Source organism: Lissotriton helveticus, chromosome 11 (assembly GCF_964261635.1).
Source record: "Lissotriton helveticus chromosome 11, aLisHel1.1, whole genome shotgun sequence".
Lineage (NCBI taxonomy): Eukaryota > Metazoa > Chordata > Amphibia > Caudata > Salamandridae > Lissotriton > Lissotriton helveticus.
This window is the reverse complement of record NC_136072.1, coordinates 214,629,080-214,652,088: the sequence shown is the minus strand read 5'-3', so window position 1 is coordinate 214,652,088 and position 23,009 is coordinate 214,629,080. Positions and strand designations below refer to the sequence as shown.

The window sequence follows — 23,009 nt, the reverse complement described above, 5'->3', positions numbered from 1 at the left end:
GTCTAGCACTGTCTGAGCCCATTCTCCGTTTTTCAGTTGTGTCCTCAGAATTCTCGGCATTGTTAACTATTTTAATGCTGGCTACCTTCTTTTTTGGAAATTGTAATTTCTTTTTTAGCTGAGCAGGTTCCTTGTCTTTGGACTTGGCGTGCTCTTCTCTTTGTTCTGATCGTCCTCTTCTTTCCGATTTCTGCGAGGAAGTCTGAAAAGATTGAGAGGGACGTGTATCAATGTCTTGATATCTATCAGGCTTTTTTATATTATCCCTATTTCTAAGGTTATATCTTTTCCCAGAGGGGTCACTTTGGGGTGACCTGTGTCTTTGGTTCGGAGATTTCTCTCTTCGCCTAGGAGACCTTCCTCTGGACTGGAATTTCTTTTCTTTAGGATTGGATTGTTTGTTTCCATCCCAGCTCTTTTTTTGTGATGATGAATTATTATGAAAAAATATTTTTTCAGGACCTTCAATCAGTTGTGGTTTTACTGGTATTTCACCTAAACTATCTCTACCTAGTTCCTCATAGGATTTTTCTATGATTCTGGCAATTTCAGCTGGTTGGTCTGCTATATCTGTCTCTTTTAACCTCTGGCGGATCGCCACGTTTGCTGCTTCTCCCTTGATGTTGGCTAATAATATAGCCGAGACCTGCTTGAAGTCTTTTAGTAATTTCATACCAAGAGTTAAAGCGGGTTCTGGACCGTATTCGTCTTGAATTTGTTTTAGCACATCTGGTATTACCGAAATGGATGGAACACCATGCGTTTTTGTGTAAATGGAAGCAAAGACTGTACCCCAAGTGTCACAGTCCTCAATGTGTGGTGCGATTCCCATTGGAAGACAGATAGTCAGAATCCTGTGTTTTTCTAACGGGGTGGTGTCTGGAAACACCGCCTCTATTTGGGTAATTTTCTGTGCCAACCAGAATGGTATTTGTTCCCGTTTAGCCGGTACTTTACCTAGGCAGGATTGTATATTCTGTGGTGTAATTTTATTTGTGTTCCCCTGGTGAGGGGTCAGCTGTGGAATTTTAATTGCTGGTTGAATTGTTGAAGTCCGCATCACATACTGGACTAATTGTCTATGTACTTTTATTAATTGTTTTAGTTGTATTAAAAGATCTGCTACAGACATTCTTTCGATGTCTGGATGTGGTGTGTATCCGGCTAGGACCGGCCACGTTGCTCCTGGTCTTCCTAAAGGACCGAGCCTGGTGATGTGATTATTATGTTTTAGGGCGCCATCAAATAAGAGCAGATGCTCTTGAAATTTGAGTGGTACTTCCACCTCCTCGAAAGGAGTGTACATTTCAGGAGGTTCCTCTATTTTGTAATAGTGGAAGTACTTTGTTACAGCATTTGCTGCTGGAAAATGTATCCATGAATAGTATACCTCTGTCTGCCGATATTCGTGTGCCTCAATTACGAATATGACTGTGCCACCTCTAGGTGTCAGTCCGTTTTCTATAAGCTTTAAGGTTATAGATTTCCTTTTGATGACCGGGATGAGTATTATATCCTGGTCTGCTTCTTGTAGTGCAGTATCAGCTGCTGCTATTTCAGCTGCTAATCTAACTGCCTCTCTTTTTCATCATCACTGTCCATTTTACCGACAGGATGGTTATTTCTTTTGTTTGCAGATCAGGTTTCTTATGGAAACAAAGATTAGATGCACAATATTTTGGAACAGTGTATCCTTCAACGTTGACTAAACCAAGAACCATACATAGGAGTTCCCTCCTGCGAGGTCTGGCGGATATGACCTTTCACCCACTCCAGACGTCTTTGGAGTATTATGGGAAAAAGGGGTCTGAGTGAGAAAGCACGACTGAGTTACTCTAAATGTCTTACGTTAGTTTTATCGCCCTTCCAAACGCGTTGGGCGCCATGTAGTGTAGTTCCTATTATCCCAATAGGCTCTGCGCATTGGAATAATACCTTCAATAGTAAAGGCCTAGATCAGACGTTAACTAGGTCTACTACTGTCGATATTAGACTTAAAGTTTTGGGTTTGCCAGCTTAGCTCAGAGTTCACTAGAAACTTTCTCGAATAGGCAAGGAGGAGTTGAACCTCCCTGGATAGACAAGAAGGGATTTAGTTTCTGACAACCATAGAACATGACAACTTTGCTCTCCCCTAATCAAGAGTGTATCTCGAGAGTCGTGTGAACAAAAGGCAATTTATTTTACTCAGTCAGTACGTGCATTCTTAGTCTCATCAGATTGTAGTGAAAAGGAAGAGACGGGCGTGTTCAATAAAAGATGTTATTTATTGATCAGTCTCTTTTCTCATACAAGAGAAATGGATCGATATTATTGCAATACTTATAGTTAAGTAAAGTGCATACATTAAAAGCAGAAGTATAAAATAATACTGTAAAAACATTGATATGGTTTCTAAGCCATATGAAGGTTTAAAATGAATAAAATATATACATACACATATACATTTGACTAATCGTACTCAACTGGTGTTTCTAGCTACGCCTACCCCGTGTACCTGACCTAAGCCTAATACGTGGGCGGGAATAGAAAGTTACAGTTTAAGTTAAGTTTGGTTTGGCAAGTGACTGACTAAAGAATTCTCTGCGAGGGGTTATTCAGTTCTGTACCTGGAAGTTAGGATGAATGAGTGATGGTATCTCTCGTCTCTGGTCTCGATATTCCAGGCTGCCTGCGAGGGCTACCCGGAAGCGCCGGAGCTGGATTTCTCGGCAGGAGAAAAGGCAGCGTGTCGGTCTCAGCGCGTCAAGAAGGCGGGGCTGCGCCAGCGGGGTCTGCTCTGCTCTGGGCTTCGGCAAGTCTGGCTGCTCCGATCTCGTCACCACCGCGTGTGTTTGCATAGGGAAATATCGGTAATATTTATACCTTTAAGGTGCCGAGATTGACGTAAGGATGGACATAGATACGTCAATAAGGATGTCATACGACTTGGTCGTTAGCACATTCTTTTGCTGAAGTTCTCGAAGAAATCAAAACAATGGCCGCAGGGTTTTTCCAGGTTGACATAGGTTTGATTTGTTTTGAGAACTCCGTATGCCTTATCAGGGGCTGGAGGATTATCGCTTGTCTAATTAGATGGCAAGCGTTATGACCTAATCAGATAACACGTTCCTGTGCCGTAGTGTGGCTTTATCAGATAACGGTTCCTGCATCATGGGGGTTTTCTGCCTCATGGGATGGCTGCTTAGTTAACTCGTTAGTTTGTTAACCAGAATAGGGTCAGGAATAGGGGGATCGATACAGAACCTATAGGAATACATCACACTGCCTTGTCCCCACTCCTTTTTAATCTTTATTTGCAGCCCTTAACTGACTCCTTGGTAAGCATGGGCTGTAAAACCTTCAACTATGCTGACGATATCCAGTTGTTACTTAGTATTGATAACACAGCATCCGCACAGACCCATGCTCAAAAAATACTTAGTCATACGGTGAGCTGGATGACAGCAAATTTATTGGAGATCAACCCAGAAAAAACTGAGGTCCTGGTGGTTTCAACCGAAGTGTCTCCTTGGGCTGATTTGTTCTGGCCTCAAGACCTTGGCCCGACCCCTAAACCCTGTTCCAACGGTAAAAGTCTAGGCATAAAGATCGACCATGAGTTGTCAATGGTCAGCCAGATCTCCTCAGTGGTCGGGACCTGCACTAACTTAATCAGACAGTTACGTAAGTTAGTCCCTTTGCTCTCCTCCTCTACGCTCCGTACAATTGTCTCTGCCACAATAATTTCAAGATTAGATTATGGGAATGCCCTGTATTTGGGTCTCCCCAAAACACTGACAAATAGGCTGTAAGTAGTCTTGAACGATGCAGCTAGGCTAATCTTTAGGCTACCTAGACGCACTCATGCATCGCCGTTGCTTTGTAAGCTACATTGGCTCCCCATAAAACAACGGGTGGAGTTTAAAAGTTTGTGCATTGCCCACAAGGCAATCTATGGTCAAGCACCTGCTTACATTAAAGAACGCCTTGGAGTTTATAAACCCACACGATCACTAAGGTCCTCGAACACTCAACTGCTGTCCTGCCCCCGCTATAAATTAGCAACGAAGGGTGGCAGATCTTTCTCAGTGGTGGTTCCACAGGTTTGGAATAAACTCCCAGAATCTCTTCGTAAGGAACCCAACTTGTTGCAGTTCAGGAAATCCCTTAAAACACTCCTTTTCAGGGAAGCCCTAAGCTCCTCTTAGTGCCAGGGTTCTACGTATCTGCTCTTCTGTTAGCATAGCTTTCTTCTGTCAAAAGCGCCTTGAGACCTGACGGTGATTTGGCACTATATAAGCTGTAGTTAACAATAACAAGTATGTTGAACTTACACATGCATATAGAAAATGGCATTGTGAATCTGGTTCTATGTTCCTATTTGGACAATTCCCTGTAACAAATGCATACAATGAGGAGATGAATTTGGTAGCCAGGGTGGCTTTTGTAGCCATTAACATTTGTATGAACAGAGAGCGTAGTGGACCTGGAGATTACTGTGAGGTATCATTTAGCAATATGACCCAGTTAACTTGAATCTGGTGTACTGGATGTTTCATTATGATATTTGTGTTAGTGGAGTTTGTATATTTCCAGTCTGCCATTATTCTTTATAACTCTGTTGGTCATCCAGTCTGCTTTCCACACATTTCCAAGGACCAGAGTTAGTTTTCTTGTGTGATCATAAGTTATGCTCTTTTGTTCTAGTCTATCCGTGTTTGGGGGTAAGGTAGTGAGACCTGAGGTATGATTACATTCCCATAAACTGGTCACAAATTGAGTACTGACATTTTGTGAATTCAATCTCATAATAGGAAACAGAACTACATGCAAATAAGTCAGTTCTCAAAATACCAAATTGCACAGGGCCACAGAATGATCAGTCAAATTAATAATAATTAGATAGGTTCAAATTAAAATAATTAGATAGGTCTCATTTTGCAACCACCTTTGATTTCTACAATCAAGGGAATTGTTGACTGTGAGAAAACACCACCATACCTGTGATTGCCTTCCAAAACTCAATTCAGAGCAGTCAGTGGTCCCAAAGACCACTGCCTTTACCACCCAAGATAAGCAACAGGATTCACAAAGGGAAATTAATCCTAACGGAATACCTTCCCAGAACCAAATCGGGACTGGTAACTCATCAATGCTTTGCGACTCTATTTGTGGTTGTAAACCATTGATTCCCCGTGCCAAGCCTGTAAAAGTCCTCAGGGATTCCAACACCTGCAGCCAAAATATTTATATTAGGAAGGGGGAGTGTGGCCGGCATCCTGAGCATTAGAGAACAGCAGTGTCCTGGGAGATAGGTTTCCTGGAGACAGTTTGTTTATGGGGAGGAAGGAATCAGGCCCCACTCCCGAGCCATAGATGGGCTCTTTGGTTCCCATCCCCTGGGGCCTGATAAAAGCAGTGCCCCATGGATCCCATCTCTAGGGATATAGGTGTTCCCTGCCTGAGAGAGAGTGTGGAAAACAAATTGCATTCTCTACCTGCACTCTCTCAATCAGGTAAAACAACTCTGCTGGACAGGAGCGGAGAAATAAGCTGCTTCCACCGGGGCAGCAGAAAAACAATGGACTCAGCTCCCATTGGTACCAAGGATGGGTGCTAGCTGGGGCGTCGACAGGAGCCAAGGGGTCTTAGGGCTCTCCCCACAGCCCCCAAGCAATTGGCCATGTTGTGCATGCCATGGGTGGGAAGCGGTGTACCCACTTTATAATAGTAGGTGTCTACTGCCGTCACACACTATGCATGATGGTGGGGAGCCAGCAGGGACCAAGGGGCATTGGGGCTCCCCCTGCAGCCCCAAAGTTAATATAAAGTTTGGGTGTCCTAGATGACAGGGCATCGAAAAAAAAATAATAAAAAGAACAATAACTGAGTAGAAGGAGCCACTTAAATTTGTATTCATTGTTCCAAGCAACCAGCTTCCCAAAATGCCCTGCAAGGACTTAAAAGAAAAATATTTTTTATGCTGGTGGTGCCCCTGGAAGGTGCAGGGGCACCATACATACTTTTTTTTTTTTAAGTTGTGAGAGGGTCTGCAGGGAAATTTAAAAAAAACACGTTTTATAGATGACCCCAGGAGAGCTTACCATATTTTTTAAAGGACACTCAGCTCTTCATCTGGAGTACAGGGAACCCTTGTATTAGTGTTGGGTGTAACACATGTAATTCAGTGTAGCAGAATCATGTGGAATAACCTGAGAATTCCACAAGATTGCGCTTAACTATGCAAGAAGAGTATTTCTGCATTTAGAGCAATTATTTAGCACAAAAAGGCCTCCTGTGTTCCAAATGACCACGCGAAAGCATTTTGCACTAAGAAACAATGCTATATACAGCAGACCACAAGCAGCTGCTCATGATTGCAAAATCTGCTCTTGGAGTATGGTTTTCATCCAACTTATCCCCGTCATTTAGGGAAATTGTTTGTAATGTAAAATGATCCCCTCACATCCAATATGGGCATGTGCACTCATTAATGTGCTGTTGGGGTAGACTGTTCACCTCAACTTACTTCCAGCATCTAGCGCTATTTTCTTAGCACAAAATGCACCCTCGTGTCCAAGATGAAGCACAAATAGCAAAAAGAAATTTGCTCTTGCAATAGGATTGTTTTCCTCAAATTACTCTTAATAATGCAAACAGGTGTAATTACGTTATTATTGGCAATTTTGTAACAAAGATAACATAGAATTACTCAAATTACCCTGATTACACCATTGTAACAAAAATAACACCCAGACTACATTGGTTGGTTTTCTGGTGGCACTTTGTGGCCTGAAACAAGTTAAAAAAGATTAGGAGCCTGATTAAGAGTGTGGTGGCCAAAGAACCACCACACTCGCGATGGCCTGTCTGCTATAATATGAATACATGTAGTCATAGCAGTGATAGGATCACCTGCTTCTCCAGGGAACTGTTGTTTCCTGGCGATGGAGCATCAGAGGCTCAATGCAATATGCTGAGAGGGACTGGCACAGTCCTGCTAAGCATATTACGAGTTTCTCAACCGCCAGCCATCAGAAGGCTGGTGGTGGAGGAACACCATTCCTCCCTCTCCATGAGGATACATTCTCTATGTCTGTCTGTATTAACCAGAGTTACAGCACGGCATGGACAAAACATTTTTACTGTGGTACCCTTTTTTAGGGCACTGCCATGGGAACGGCAAAAGGATTGTCAGCCTGATCGAGAAAAACTCGTTATCAGGCTGATGGTCCTTGCATGACTTTGGTGGTGCTGTGTCTGTGGAGAGCAGGCACAGCACCGCAAACTTGTACTTAGGCCTCACATTTTTTATATAACTACTTCATTGAAAATACTTTGTGGCAATACTTAATATTAAACATTGCAATGAGTGTTTATAAAATACACATTTGATTATAGCTATTTGTGACTTTTTGAAAAAGCCAATAAGTCTTTATATACGTTGATGTGCTGATACTTTGATAAGGTCCAGCTGCTTTTTATATCTTGGTGTTATGACCCTTTGATCAAGCAATTAGGCCCATCTTACTGAAGATGGCACCCTTTTTAGTGTTAAATTACATAGTCAACATCATGCCGTGCACAGTGGCCAGGAAATTGTTATAATATATTACTTTACACTAAAGAAAAAACGTAGAAATTCACTCAAAATGAAAAATATACTAAGTTGAAAATGTCTGTTAAACATACCGTTTTAAATTAACAAAATCACTGAAATTCAATAGTTATAGTTATCTCAAGTATTTTAAAACTCATTCCCTAAAGTAACTGTAACTCATGCCCTCAGCATGCACATGCACAACTAATTACACAGCATATTACATTGCTCATGACATGTTTCATAACATGATTGACAACATCACTGCAAGATCTGAAATGGCTTCACTGATGACAACACTGAGAATGGCAGGGGCATGAGTTGTAATTGCTTTAGTGCACATGTTATAGTTACTTGAGATGATGATAAGTTGTGAATGTCAGTGGTTTTGCTTTATTATAAATGGTATGTTTTAACTGACTAACTAGGATTTCCCTTTAAGTATATAATTAATGTACTTTAACCCCTACCGCGCTACCACGTTTTCCCGCTGTGCGCTGGAATTAAAAAAATAGCCTGTTTATGACAAAGCCAGCTCGTCATCCGCGTAGCGCAGGTAACGCCCATGACGAGCTGGCTTTGTCATTAGCGCTGAAGGGGATAAAAATATGTATAGATCTATATTCACGGAAAACCAAAGGTTAGAGAGACGTTAACGTTAGTCTGACATTTCACTTGTATAAAACCTGAGAATTTCAGCTGTTATAGTTGGCTGAGGTAACAATAACTCAAGCCCCGCAATGCACTGCTTATGACCTCACATATTACATCACTCATGACATGGTCAGTGACATCACTCATGACATTACTGATGGCATCTCAAATGACATCACTGATGACATCATCCAGTGACTGTGAGTGTTTTTAAAAATGGTTGTGTTCAATATATCTATCAAACACAACAAGATGATGCACAGAGTGCTGAAACTTATCAAACTCTCGACCCCCCAGTCACAGATCTGGGTTTAATCCATCGTTCTTTTGCTCACTGTGCCACCCCAGTTTGGACCTAGCCATATGCAAATCAGTCTTGACCCTGTTTCTCATGGGAACAGTCTGGAACGAACTGCCATTGCCATTGTTGCATTAAATATATATACACCAGGGTGTATTGATGAATCAGTGGGTGTATGAATGCCTGTTTGGATGATTTAGTGGGTGTGTGACTAACTGTATAAGTGAGTGATTAGGTGTCTCAGTGAATGTATGGGTGAGTGACTGATTGTGTGAATGTCTGTATTAGTCTGTGAGTGGGTATGTGAGTTTCTGTATGGATCAGTGATTGGTTGTCTGAGTACCTCTATGGGTGGGTGAGTATCTGTGTGGGTGGGTGCATGTGCGTGCGACTGCCTGCATGGATACGTGAGTGGGTGAATTGGTGGCTGGATGGGTTAGTGAGTACATGCATGTGGTGATGTATGGGTAAGTGAGCATTCATATGGCTTTGTCGGTGAGTGAGTGTATGTGTCAGTAGTATTTGGGTGAGTAACTGGGTATGTGAAAAGTGGTATAGGTGAGTGATGGGCATGTGAGTGACTGTATGGATGCGTGAGTGAATGTGAAAGTGTGCTGTATAGGTGAGTGTGTACTTGTATCAGTGACTGTGTAGGTGAGAGAGTACATGTTATTATCTGTAACAGTAAGTGAGTGAGCGTGTGTGTAACAGTATGGGTAACTAAGTGGCTGTGTGATTGACTGTATGGGTGAGGGAGTTGGTGTGTGAGTAGCGCTATGGGTGACTACCTCAGTGTGTGAATGGCTGTACAGTTGTATTAGTGGATATGGGAATAGCTATATTAGTGAGTGAGTGGGTGTATGAGTGGCTGTATGGGTGAGTGAGTGGATGTGTGTGTTGATCTAAAAATCAGTAAGTGGCTATGTAAGTACTGGTATGGGTGTGTGAATGGGTTTGGAAAGGTAGTGTGGAAGTTGGAGTGAGCATATAAAAGGTTATATGGGGTGCAAGTGGGTGCATCAGAGATTCTGTGGATGATGTCATCAGTGATGTCATGGACCATGTAATCAGTGATATAATATGTGAGGTGATACAGAGTATGTTGTGGGGCACGAGTTATAGTTAGCTCATTAATTACGATGGCTGAATTTCACTGGTTTTGCACAAATGACACCTGATCCTAACTATAACGTCACTGTAATCTTAGTTTTTTTCAGGGAATGTCTATGGTTTATTTTTATTCCATTTCCTAACTATAACGCCCTTCTAACATTTTTTTTTTCCAGTGAATGTCTTAGGTTTTTAAATGCTAGTAGCAAATTATTATGTCCCTGTAACCTTTGTTTTCTTTAGTGAAATTCTATGTTTTTTAAAGTAGTAGTCACATTTGCAGAGTGGTGGAGAAAGGGGGTGGGCCTCCAACCAACTCTCTAGAATCCTGCTATATAGGACTTACAGGAGGTACCAAAAGGCCTTCTTGGCCCCCAAAGTCCCTCAAGAGTAAAGAGGACTTTATCCCCAACGAGTTCCACACCATGAGCTGCGTTTGCAGAGCGGTGGAAAAATATCGAATGGCCTCCGAAGACATCTTTGCAATACCGCTGTGTGGTACTTACTGGTGCTAACATGCAGTTTCCTCTATCCAAAAGCAATTGTGCCCCACTTCGAAGCAACAAAAGCGTTTTCTGTTCTCACTTTCATGAGGCAAAGAAGAGTTTGCTATGGCTTGTGGGGAGCAGTGCTCCCAGTTACATTACTGGAGCCGGTCGTCGTGTGTGGCGGTACCCAGGGCCATGTATGGCTCCATGAGGGGGGCCATGTGGCCCCCTCCTTTCTTTGTATTTGCCCTGGGGAGGTGGTGGTCCCCAGGGCTGCAGGGTAGATGCCTGGCTCCCCCACAATCTTTTTTGTGAAAGCTCTGGGGAGGTGGCCAGAGTCTGCAACACCCTCCATATTTTTAAATTAGAGGAGGTGGCAGCCCCCGGGGCTGGGGGATCCAAGAGGCTCCCATTTATAAAAATATAAGCCCCAGGGAAGCGGTGGTCTCCAGGACAGTGGGAAAGACCACAGGGGCCTCCCCCACAATAATTGTGAAAAAAGCCCTGTGTGGGTGGTGGTCCACAGGGCAGAATGTGTCCCAGAATGAGCGGTCCACGCAGTACCCTATATATTTTTAAATTATAGCAACAGGGATGTGGCATCTCCCGGGTCTACAGGGAAGTCTGTGCAGCCCCCCCACCATCTTAAAACATCAAGCCCTGAGGAGATTCAGGTCCCCAGGAATGGGGGGGGTCTAAGAGGCCCGACATTTATTAAAATGTAAGCCCTGGGAGGTGGTGGTTGCCAGGGCAGCGGGGGAGGCCATAGGGCCTCCCCACATCCATTGTGAAAAAACACTGAGGAGGTGGTGGTTCCTAGAGCATAATGAACCCCAGAAAGGGGCACTGTGTCCCCCTCCATTATTAAAACAATGCCCCTGGGACCTGGCCCACAGGGGGCCGATAATGAATGAAGCACAGGAACCTAGTTTAAAAAAAAGATTTGGCCAGATATGCGGATCCCACTGAAACTTTGATTGTTTTTTATATTTGTCCCTGGGGGTCCCAGTGTGAGCCCCCCTCAAGAGTCCTAAGGGGGATAAGGGTGTTTCTACCCTTGCCCCTTTTCATTTATTTTAAACATATTTTCTCAGACTCAGTTCAACGGAGTCCCAAGGTGGCTGGCAATGCTTCCTGGTTGAAGTGTTGGCAGCCAATTACATTTCAGGAGGGTTTCAGGAGGCTGTTGGGCTCCCAGATATCTTTTTTTTAAAACCCAAATATCTCAGAAACTACTGAAAGTTTTTACATCAAATCCCAAAAAGCACGCTTTCTGGCCTAATATCTAGTTTTCTACAAAATCTGGTGCAATTCCGTTTAACGACACCTGCTGTAGTTGTATTAAAAAAAATTACATCCCTAGGATTATAACATGGGGAAAACATGTTTTGGGACCCCCTTTGACAGATCACCCTGATACATATACACAGAGTACACTAACATTACAAATTCTAAAGTTGTAGTTGTAAATTTATTTTACAATTTACAGCCCACTTTCACATTAGTATGAGTTGGCACACCCAAGTACACAGTGTTACTTACAACTTACATTTTAAATTTACACACCACCTTGAAATTACTTACTTATACCAAAACGTTGTGCAGTTTTCCATATAATGTTTCCACCTCAGTCAGCATACTTTATTAACTATAGCTCATACCTTCTCAGTGCACTGGTCATGTCCTTGCACATGACATTACTTATACCATGTAAAATCATAGCTTTCATAGCAATTCTTTTGACATCTCAATTGAGATGATTTTTCAGAACACACTGAATGGTAGAGTCACCCAAGTTTTTAAAATAACTGCTGTCTCTGAACTGCTTCCGGATATTATAAAAGATTAGAAATTATGAATTTAGCAATGTAAGCACTTTCTTAGAAGATATGAGAGTGATAGTCTGTGTAATTTTACTTCATTAACCTCTTGTTTTTGAATGTGTCAATGATATCATTGACTGAGTAGATGTAAGGATATTTTAGTTAGTATAATGGATCTTGCTTCCAGTGTTTTTCTAACTAAGATGCATATTGTGTCTCTCTTTACATTTTAACTTTATATGTACAAGTTGGATTTCAGCATTTGTATGTACTTAGAACTTCTATTTAAGAGAACATGTCTGACTGCCTTTTCACAAAACTGGAAATAAAAGTGCAGATTTGTCACAATGTAACCTGCATAAAATATAATGTCAAAATGAGTTCGATTATGGGTGCTATTAATTGAAAATGTTTAGTGTGGTGGTAGATTTTGGGTGATGACATGACGTGAAGATATGTTGTGCCTTTTAGTATTATTTGTAAGAAAAATATTTAGGGTGAGGGTGCTTCTGGAAATGTTTTCTATCCAAACAAAATAATGTCCACATGAGTATTGTTCACTTTCTTAAATCTTTTGTATTTTTGTGTCAAAATGATTCAATGTGTAGTACTGTCTTGTTTAGTGCTTTGATGTTGGGTGCATTATTATTTAGAATACATTGTCTTATATAATTTTGCATGTATGAAAGCCAAACATTTTTCTTGATTATGGTACTTTCTCTCTGGATATTACATCTGATGAAACATTCGTCTTTACTGCCAAATGTCTTTCTGTCAATACACTGTATGTGGTCCTGTAGGAATGTAATTAACAACATAGGTGATTTTTTTTATTTTATATTTAGAGGTTTTAATATATTGTATTTTTGTTCATTTCAGCCCATGATTAAGCTATTGTACGAGCAAAACATGTTTGATGTTTTGTCTGTTTTAATATGAAGAAAACATGAATAAAGAACCTTTTTAAATTACACTGTCTGAGGGTGTCTTGAAACATTGATGGTTGGACTTTGAACTAAAGAATTCCTTAAAATTGATTATATGTAACCGTTGCATCGCATTTCCATTGTAATGTTTGAAAAATGAAGGGTTTCTAAAAACAATTAAATGATTTTAAATGCTACAAAAGAAACAAGTGGTTTCAAACTTTTAACAAAATACTGATTCTTTTTCTTTTTTTAACAAAAGCATCTATTGTATATTGATTGTGGATAAGCTGCTGCTGTTCCATAGGCCCTAAACACACCGTACAGAACAATGGATTATCCTATTATTGCATTAAAATATTAAAATGAATGTGAGGAAAAATGAATATATATACCCTTAGGAACAAACTATAAATGCAGAATATGATGAAAAGAGAGAAAAGAGAATAGATCAGCCCCATGGACATGGGAAAAAGTGACAACTAATATTTTCAAGGAAGATAAAAACTCTTTCGACTAAACCATCTGAGGAGTGACTTTCTTTTGTGGACCAAATGAGCACTTGCAGACGGAAACTGAATATGAAGTTACTTGGTGACGGTGTGACTCCACCAAAGCTATGATATTTACATAATTTTACAAGATGTCTTTGTAATAATTCTGGAACTTTACCTTATGTTAGGGCGATTGAATTCTAAAGTCAAATGAGGAGCCCTTGGTATTTTGGGGCCGATTCCTATTCGGTAAAATCCTCTACGAATAGCCGTAGGGAGCAATTTCCCGTACGAATCGTACACCTTGAACGTCCCCGTACGTACGATGAAGTACGATCCGAACCCAAAGCAGATCTCCGTACGAATCGTACGAAAGACCATACGACTTAAAAATCCGTACAAATCGCATTTGGAACACGCAGTATGCAACGTCCGTACGGATTGAAGCAGCTTTTTCCGACCCAGCAAGTACGCTTCGTCATGTCAACACTCCGTACTACTCTTTTTGTACGGGAGCTCAAAACATCCGTAAATGCAGATTTCCACTTGAACAGTGTACGAAACAGACCCCCCCGGGTACGCGAGTACACCCATGATAGCAGGTGCATAGGGGTACGGTGCATAGGGGTACGTTGCATGGGTGTATGGTGTGTAGGGGTACGGTGCATAGGGGTACGGTGCATAGGTATATGGTCGGTAGGGGTACGGTGCATAGGGGTACGGTGCGTACCCCCATGATTGCACGGGTACGGTGTGGATGTGATTGTGTGGCTTTCCATACGAATTGCTCATACGACGTTCTCTGTACGAATCGCGTTCTCGTTCCCCGGTTCGGATCGTACTTGTCTGGTCATACAGCATGTTTACGATTCATACGGTTTACTTTTCAGGGTCCGTATCGTACGGATTTTCCCTTGCTTTTCGTACGGTTCGCAAAGATTCAGACGTATTTTTTTCCTAAGGATCGTATTACGCGATTCGGACGGATTTGTACGATTTGTACGGAAAGAGCTACGAATTCGTATCGTCGTATGGGATTAGTTTCCCGAATCGAAATTTACTCCTTTGTCTCCATCCTCATAACTATCTCGAAAGCAAAAAGGGTTTTGTGATCCAAAACAGTAGAACATGCTTAACAGGGTTTCTAAAGAACTTTGACCCTAATTAACAAAGGAATCTTACCCTTTTTAGAAACGTTACTTGAGTAGGAGTAATACTTTTTGCAGAACTTGCATCTTTGTAGAAACGTCTACTTTTGTAGTAATTTATACTTTTGTAGCAATCCGAGCAATACACACGGCCAAACAATCAATCAATCAATCAATCACGGCATTTGTAAAGCGCGCTACTCACCCGGGAGGGTCTCAAGGCGCTGGGGGAGCGGGGTATGTTACTGCTCGAACAGCCAGGTCTTGAGCTGCTTCCTGAAGGAGAGATGGTCTTGCGTTCACCGAAGGTGGGTGGGGAGGAAGTTCCAAGTCTTGACTGCCAGGTAGAAGAAGGATCTTCCTCCGGCGGTGGCTCTGCAGATGCGTGGTACGGTGGCGAGGGCGTGGCTGGTCGATCGTAGCTGGCGGGTGGACGTGTAGAAGGTCATGCGGTCGTTGAGGTACTTGGGGCCCAGGTCGTGGAGAGCCTTGTGTGCGTGGGTGAGGAGTCTGAACGTGATTCTCTTGCTGACGGGGAGCCAGTGCAGGTCTCTCAGGTGTCCGGAGATGTGGCTTTGTCGGGGGATGTCCAGGGTGAGTCGTGCAGAGGCGTTCTGGATGCGTTGGAGTCTTTTTTGAAGTTTTGCTGTGGTTCCGGCGTAGAGGGTGTTCCCGTAGTCCAGTCGGTTGGCGACGAGAGCCTGGGTAACGGTCTTCCTGGTTTCTGTGGGGATCCATCTGAAGATCTTGCGGAGCATGCGCAGGGTGTGGAAGCATGATGAGGAAACTGCGTTGACTTGACTGGTCATCGAGACGGAGGAGTCCAGGATGAAGCCCAGGTTGCGTGCATGGTCCTTTGGCTTCGGAGCTGTGCCCAGGGCAGGGGGCCACCAGGAGTCATCCCAGGCGGCGGGTGATGATCCCAGGATGAGGACTTCCGTCTTGTTTGAGTTCAGTTTCAGGCGGCTGTTCTTCATCCAATCGGCGACGTCTTTCATCCCTTCGCGTAGGCTGGCTCTGGCGGTGGCGGGGTCGTTGGTGAGGAAGAGGATCAGTTGGGTGTCGTCGGCGTAGGAGATGATGTGTTGTGTTGGCGTGCGATGGCTGCGAGGGGGCTCATGTAGACGTTGAAGAGGGTTGGGCTGAGAGAAGATCCTTGTGGTAAGCCGCAGATGACTTCAGTGGCCTCAGATCTGAACGGGGGGAGGCGGGTTCTTCTGGCGAGGAACGAGATGATCCACTCCAGTGCTTTCTCTTGGATTCCGATGTTGCTGAGGCGTTGCACTAGGGTGCGGTGGCAGACAGTGTCGAACGCCGCAGAGAGGTCCAGGAGGATGAGGGCCGCTGTTTCCCCGTTGTCGATCAGGGCTCTGATGTCGTCGGTGGCTGCGATCAGGGCGGTCTCGGTGCTGTGGTTGGCCCGAAACCCGGACTGCGAGGGGTCGAGGGATCCGTTCGTCTCGAGGAAGGTGGCGAGCTGTATGTTGACGGTCTTCTCGATGACTTTGGCAGGAAAAGGAAGGAGCGAGATGGGACGGTAGTTCTTGAGGTCGGTGGGGTCCGCCGTTGGTTTCTTCAGGAGGGCGGTAAGCTCGGCGTGCTTCCAGCTCTCCGGGAAGGTGGCGGTGTGGAAGGAGGTGTTGATGATGTCCCGGAGATGGGGTGCGATGATGGCGTCGGCTTTGTTGAAGACGTGGTGTGGGCAGGGGTCGGTTGGTGATCCGGAGTGGCTGGAGTTCATCGTGCGGGGGGTGTCTTCGGTGCTGCTCGGGGTCTAGTTGCAGAGGGTGGTGGTGGCGGTCGTTGGTTCGATGGTTTGGTGCGTGGTTGGTGCGTCGAAGCTGTTGTGTATGTTGGCGATCTTGCGGTGGAAGAACGAGGCGAGTGAGTTGCAGAGGTCTTGCGAGGGAGTGATGTCGTTGTTTCCGGCGCTGGGGTTGTAGAACTCTTTGACGATGATGAAGAGTTCCTTGCTGTCGTGGGCGTTGTTGTCCAGTCGTTCTTTGAGTGCCGTCTTCTTGGTGGCGCAGATCAGCTGAGGGTTTTTGTGGGTGGCGTGCTTGAGGGCGGTCCTGTTGTCTGTGGTCTGGTCGAGCCGCCAGGCTTTCTCGAAGGTGCGGCAGTTCTTCTTGGAGTCCTTGAGTTCATCGGTGAACCAGGGGGTTTTCTTGCTGCCGGGTCTGCTGGGAGGGTTCTTTAGTGGTGCGAGGTCGTCAGCGCAGTTGGTGAGCCACTTGGTGAGGTTGCTGGCTGCTTCGTTGGGGTCCGTTGTGCTGGTGGGAGTGTTTTGGCTGAGGGAGGCGGTGAGCTGCTCGGCGGTGATCTTGCTCCAGCTCCGGCGGGGAGCCTGTTGCGGGTGGTGATGGGTCATGGTCCTTCTGAAGCTGAAGTGGATGCAGCTGTGGTCAGTCCAGTAGAGTCCAGTGGAGTGGCTGAAGGAGATGTGCTTGCTGGATGAGAAGACGGGGTCAAGCGTGTGGCCGGCGTAGTGGGTGGGGGTGTTCACCAGTTGCTTGAGTCCGAGGTTGGCGAGGTTGTCCAGCAGGGTGGTGGTGTTTCTGTCATTGTTGTTCTCCAGGTGGAAGTTGAGGTCCCTTAGGAGGATGTAGTCGACGGAGGGAAAGGCGTGCGGGCTGATGAAGTCTGCGATGTCTTCGCTGAATTGTGTGCGTGGTCCCGGAGGTCTGTAGATGAGGGTGCCTCGGAGGGTGGTCTTGGGGTTGGTGTGTATCTGGAAGTGGAGGTGTTCGGCGGCGGTGAAGGTTTCGTCGGAGTTGGTCGAGATGCGGATGGTGTTCTTGTGTACGATGGCGATGCCTCCTCCCGTCTGGTTGACGCAGTCCCTCCGGGTGATCTTGTATCCGTCCGGGATGGCTATTGCGATGTCAGGTGCTGAGGAGGCGTTCATCCAGGTTTCTGTGAGGAAGGCGACGTCTGATGCTGTCGCGTCAAGCAGGTTCCAGAGTTCCACGGCGTGCCTGTGGACGGAGCGGGTGTTGAGCAAGATGCACTTGAGGTGGTTGTTGCTGGTGTCTGGCTTGGCGGGGGTGGTGCAGGTCCGGAGGCAGGTGAAACGGCAGGCTTGGCAGGCGAAGGGTCCGTGGGTCCGTCTCGGGGTGGCTCGGTAGCAACCGGGGATCCTGCCGGTGTTGAGTGCGTTGAGGGTGGTGGGGTCGTACGTCCGTCCTGTGGGCTGGCGTTCTCGGGGGCCAGGGGTCCTGGTGCTGGGCGCGGTCCAGGCACGGACGGGCGAAGACGGGCTTGCCTTTGGCGCGCCTTCGGCGCACAATCGGCGCACAATCGGCGCTCCCACTGCGCTCGTCCGCTGCGCTCCCGTGCGGCGACCTCCATAAATGGCGAAGTGGGAGGGAGGAGCAGCTGGGAGGCGGGAGCGGGGTGGCCAATGGGCGGGTTACAGAAAGGGGAGCAGTGGTGGGGATCGGGGACGGGGAAAGCGGCGGGAAAGGACAATGGGATGGCAACAATTCAGGGGCACAGAAGGCACAAAAATACAATCACAGGGGCACCGGCATAGTAGGCACAACGAAATACCAATGGGCGGGTTACAGAAAGGAAAAAGGGAGCGGGCCGCAGGGGAGCAGCGGTGGGGATCGGGGACGCGGAAAGCGGCGGGAAGGACAATGGGACGGCGACAATTCAGGGGCACAGAAGGCACAAAAATACAATCACGGGGCACAGGCACAGTAGGCACAACGAAATACCAAGTCAGGGGCACAGACAGGCAAACAGCTTGCAGAACGGCAATTCGATCACACGGCTGTGCGAGGCAGCAGCGGGGGGGGTCAAGGGTCCTGGCACTCACGGAGGGAGCTGCGCGGTGTGTGGAGCAACCGGCCCTGCAGGCAGGTGCAAAGGTCACAGCTCACCACCGCGCGGCGACCTCCATAAATGGCCAAGTGGGAGGGAGGAGCAGCTGGGAGGCGGGAGCGGGGTGGCCAATGGGCGCGTTACAGAAAGGAAAAAGGGGGCGGGGCCGCAGGGGAGCAGCGGCGGGGATCAGAGACGGGGAAAGCCACGGGAAAGGACAAAGGGACGGCGACAATTCAGGGGCACAGAAGGCACAAAAATACAATCACAGGGGCTCAGGCACAGTAGGTACAACGAAATACCAATGGGCGGGTTACAGAAAGGAAAAAGGGGGCGGGGCCGCAGGGGAGCAGCAGCGGGGATCGGGGATGGGGAAAGCGGCGGGAAGGACAATTGGACGGCGACAATTCAGGGGCACAGAAGGCACAAAAAATACAATCACAGGGGCACAGGCACAGTAGGCACAACGAAATACCAAGTTAGGGGCACAGACAGGCAAATAGCTTGCAGAACGGCAATTCGATCACACGGCTGTGCGAGGCAGCAGCGGGGGGGTCAAGGGTCCCGGCACTCACGGAGGGAGCTGCGCGGTGTGTGGAGCGACCGGCCCTGCAGGCACAATGGTACTACAAAAAACTCTCATATAAAATAATGAAGGTAGGGACTTAATACAAAACTGTAAGTTACTAAAAAGTACATCTTGTGAATACTGAAAAGTAGTAAAGCTACTCAAAGGTTTAAGTTACTAGAAACATGCATTTTGTGCGTCTGGCCTATAGCATTAAAGATAAAATGGCACAGACAGCTTAAAATTATCTACATTTTTACTGAGGGGTTTTAAAATTTTCATTTAGCTTTTTTTGTATTGTGCCACGCTATCCATAGGGTGTTAGAGCCCTTTACAGAGAAATATTTTCTCCTGAGGGAAGTCTCAACCATGCATATAAACTGGGCAACAGTAATAATAATTCAACCAAGACATTTTTATAATTCAGTCATTTTAGGTTAGAGAGGAAAAAGGAAAGATAAAAACAGACAGGTCAGGAGTATGTGGGGGGTATAGAGAAAGAAAATAAATTCATATATAAAGGGTTAGAAAAAAGTGGCAGGTGGTTAACATGATCTAGCTTTAATATAAAAACTGACCGATCTAGCCAGATCCTTTATGTCTGAGTTCATTGTTTAACTGCTAGAAGTTTTAAAAATTCCTCTTAACATGTTTGCTCATGCTGGCTTCTTATTTTAATTTTTCCTATCCTTTTCATTTTTAAATGTTGCCTTTACATTCTTGTAAATAATGGTACATATACATATTTGTGCTAATTCTAAAACTGATAGCAAGGTGACAATTTGTAGTTAAAGTGTATAAAAAAAATGTTTTTTTGTGATTTTGGTATTGGAAGTACACTGTTTTTGTTAGTCATCATAATTTTCAGCTAAAATAATCATAGTCAATACATATAAAATAACGGTAAGTTATAGGGAAACTAGGAACACTTACTGTACGATACTTAAGTGCCTGAATCAAGGATTCTTAAACACAGATTACATTTTTTCAATTTTGCTTCTGGTTCAAAAGTTAACAAAAGTTATACATATAAATAAATGGTTTTGTTATATTTCATTTGAAATCATTATTAAGTTTATTTCCAAAATTCCAATTTTTCCATTATTTCATGTCTACTCTTCTGAATACTATGCACATGTTTAGCTCATTTACTTCATCATTTCCTACTTGTCATTGAACATGACGTTTTTGCCTAATTTGCCTAAAAATCTCTCTGTAAAAAATGCTGAAGGAGAATTTATATTCAACTCTTTAAACAATCCTTGCACTGGTTAGACACTTCTACATATTGTATATATTGCTTGGATATTTTCTACAAGTTCTCATTCAGCCAGTTAATATAGTCATTCATCATTCTTGGTGGCAGAGATAGACTTATTGGCCAGGTAACTAGGGATATCATTCCATGAAATGCATTATCATAGTGGACATGCACAACTTGCACACCTGCCTGCTTGAGTCTTGCAGCATACATAAAACCATCATCTCTTAAGACATCATACATGCAAGTAAGTACATAGGTTAGTGGCAATTTTGTCAATCTTTCGTCATCAACTAACAGAGGTGCTGCTCTTGGATCTGTAATTCCAGGATACTTTTTAAGAAATTTAGATTTTCCCTTTGGAGGACTCCTATAAACATGATCTTTTTTTAGATCATCTGTCAGGAGGTTACTCCAATTTGCAAATTTAAAAAGATTGTTAGATTCCAAAGTGATATGTGTGTTGGATTCCATAGCTTCTCGAAGAGATCTGTCAGTGGTAAAGTAGTTACTCCAGTATTTGATTGTGTTCCATCTTCGAAGAAAAGCCATGTTACTGTTGTCACGGTATGAGGGAGTATCTAGGTCAATGGTCTGAAGTGCTGGATAGACCAAAGCTTGCATCTTAGGTTTAAATTTGACTTCAAGGTCCTCTTGCAGCTGTAAAAATGTCAACATTTTGAAATTCAGTAAATCCTTAAGCTTGTTTTCACATCTTGAACACAACAAAAAGAACAAATAGCAATGATGTAAACAATTTTATTGCTATATTACAAACACAAAAGTTTAGAAATCAGATTTTTAATAACAAAATCATGACCCCATATGTTGTGTCTTTTTGAACACCCTGCATCACTCAAATTAAAAAAAGCATGTTACACTATTATTCTAAAATAATAAATGTGAAGTAATCCAATATCAAGTATAAAATGCAAACAGTGATGGGTGGAATGCTTGGATTAATCTAAGCCTCTTGTTATTAGTTTGGTCTATGCTTAGTCCACTGTTTTTGTGCCATTATGCAACTTCATATAGGGACAAGCTACATATTTTGTAACACTTTCAGATTATATTTTTTTTAGCCTACTTAACACTGTAAAGTATTATGTGAATGATAAAAAATTGCCCCTCTCCATATTTGAAATGAACTCAAAAGGAGAACGATGTCCCAAAAATGCATATGAAAATTCCTTATATCTTCCATGGCAACAGGTCTTCAGCATGTTTGTAACTTGTCACTTGGAGCACATGAATTAAAAGTTTTTGGTCCTCTGGAAAAACACTTGTAAACACACACTAAGGACCTCATTACATGGGGAATTTGTGTTGTTATTTCGGTGCTATCTAAATTCTTGAAACTAAGTCAAATCCCACTAATAATTCCTCATTTATGGAACTAAAATCTCTGAGGGATTCATGACAAGTGACAGGTCTGAGGTGTTTGAAGGAACTTTGAGCTGTTGCCTTTAGAACTGAAAAACCAGGTAGGATTATCAGTATCAGCACAATATCCTGTTGATATGCCTAAAACAAAATGAATCTGACCTTGCCTAATGTGTTATGGTGCTCATGAATAGTGCTCTAATGCCCTTGGGTTATGTTCGTGCTATATAAAACTGCAAACAAAACACAGAAGCACTCATACAGAGTGATCTTATTCAATATATTCACTCTGGGCATTACCATCAAACAGTACATACAGCTACTTTCAGTTTGTTATTCATTTCTTCTTCTACTTGCATCATTTTGACGTTTGATACTCCAGCTGTCCACAAAATGTGCACAGGATGCATGAACTGAGATCGCAAAGTACAAGCATTTTAATCTTTTCCAGTCCTTGGCTTATGTTCCTTGAAACAACTATTGAAATGTTTCTGCCCAAAAATATTTTTTATTTGTCTAAATGGAAAATAAATTTAGTACCCAGAAATGTGTTGCAGTTTGACACAGAGTTTTTAAAAAAAAACTTTATTTATGTCTTTTATCATTCATTATATAAAATAGAAAGAAAAATGACAAAGGTACAAGTCATTAAGTTCCATCATATAAAGCAATCAAGGTGTTACAGATCAACAGTGATACTACCGTATCACATTACGGACAATTATTCGGTACATCAGAGAGATATTATGAAACTCATTCCGCAGGAGTAACAGAAAACCCCAGCAGGGTGTCATCACAGAATGCCTTTACAACATATCAAGTCGTCAGGGCAGCAAAACAAAAACAGTACACATCCACGGAACATAGCGTCCATGACTTACATAGGACTTGCCTCCCGCTAGGAAAGTGAGGAGTGCTTTATTTAACTGTACAGAGCATGCCTCTAGTCGCCAGTGCCAATACCCACATTCCAAGTCCTTAGTAGCTACCTCGGAATGCTATCTGTCTCATCCTGCAAGACCCTCTCAGTCGGCGACCCCCTCGAAGTCAAGTCTGCGGTACTCAGGAGGTAGCTCTGCAAGGGCCTCCATATGTCTCTGGGTCTACATGCCAGGGGTTGCATGTCAGCATACACTGCATGTTGTTCCTGACAGTACATGACATCACTCAACCAGTCCTTAAACTTCGGGGCTCTTCCCCTACCCCAACGGCATGCCAATCGTCATTTCGCTAACAATAGTTCAATGTCTAAAAATTTCCTGCACTCTTTGGGTATCGGCAGTGTATACCCCAGCAACATAGTTAACGGATCTCTGTTCAAAGTTGTGTCTAGCATAGTCTGAAGGGCTGCAAGCACCTGAGTTCAATATTCCCATACCCCAGGACATTCCCATGCCAGATGTAGAAACCCAGCACCACTTGCCCGACATCTGTCGCATCTAT

The 23,009-nt window shown here is 44.0% G+C and overlaps 1 protein-coding gene across 1 annotated transcript in view; it reads right to left on the bottom strand.

The window, feature by feature from the left end:
- Positions 1-20,163: 20,163 nt before the first annotated feature.
- The window catches only part of LOC144791461 (arylacetamide deacetylase-like), a 193,777-nt gene continuing 190,931 nt past the window's right edge, over positions 20,164-23,009 (bottom strand). The window contains exon 5 of the mRNA XM_078666138.1: positions 20,164-20,843. Coding sequence (XP_078522264.1) covers positions 20,235-20,843 — 609 coding nt within the window. The 3' untranslated portion in view covers positions 20,164-20,234. The remainder of the gene's footprint in view (positions 20,844-23,009) is intronic.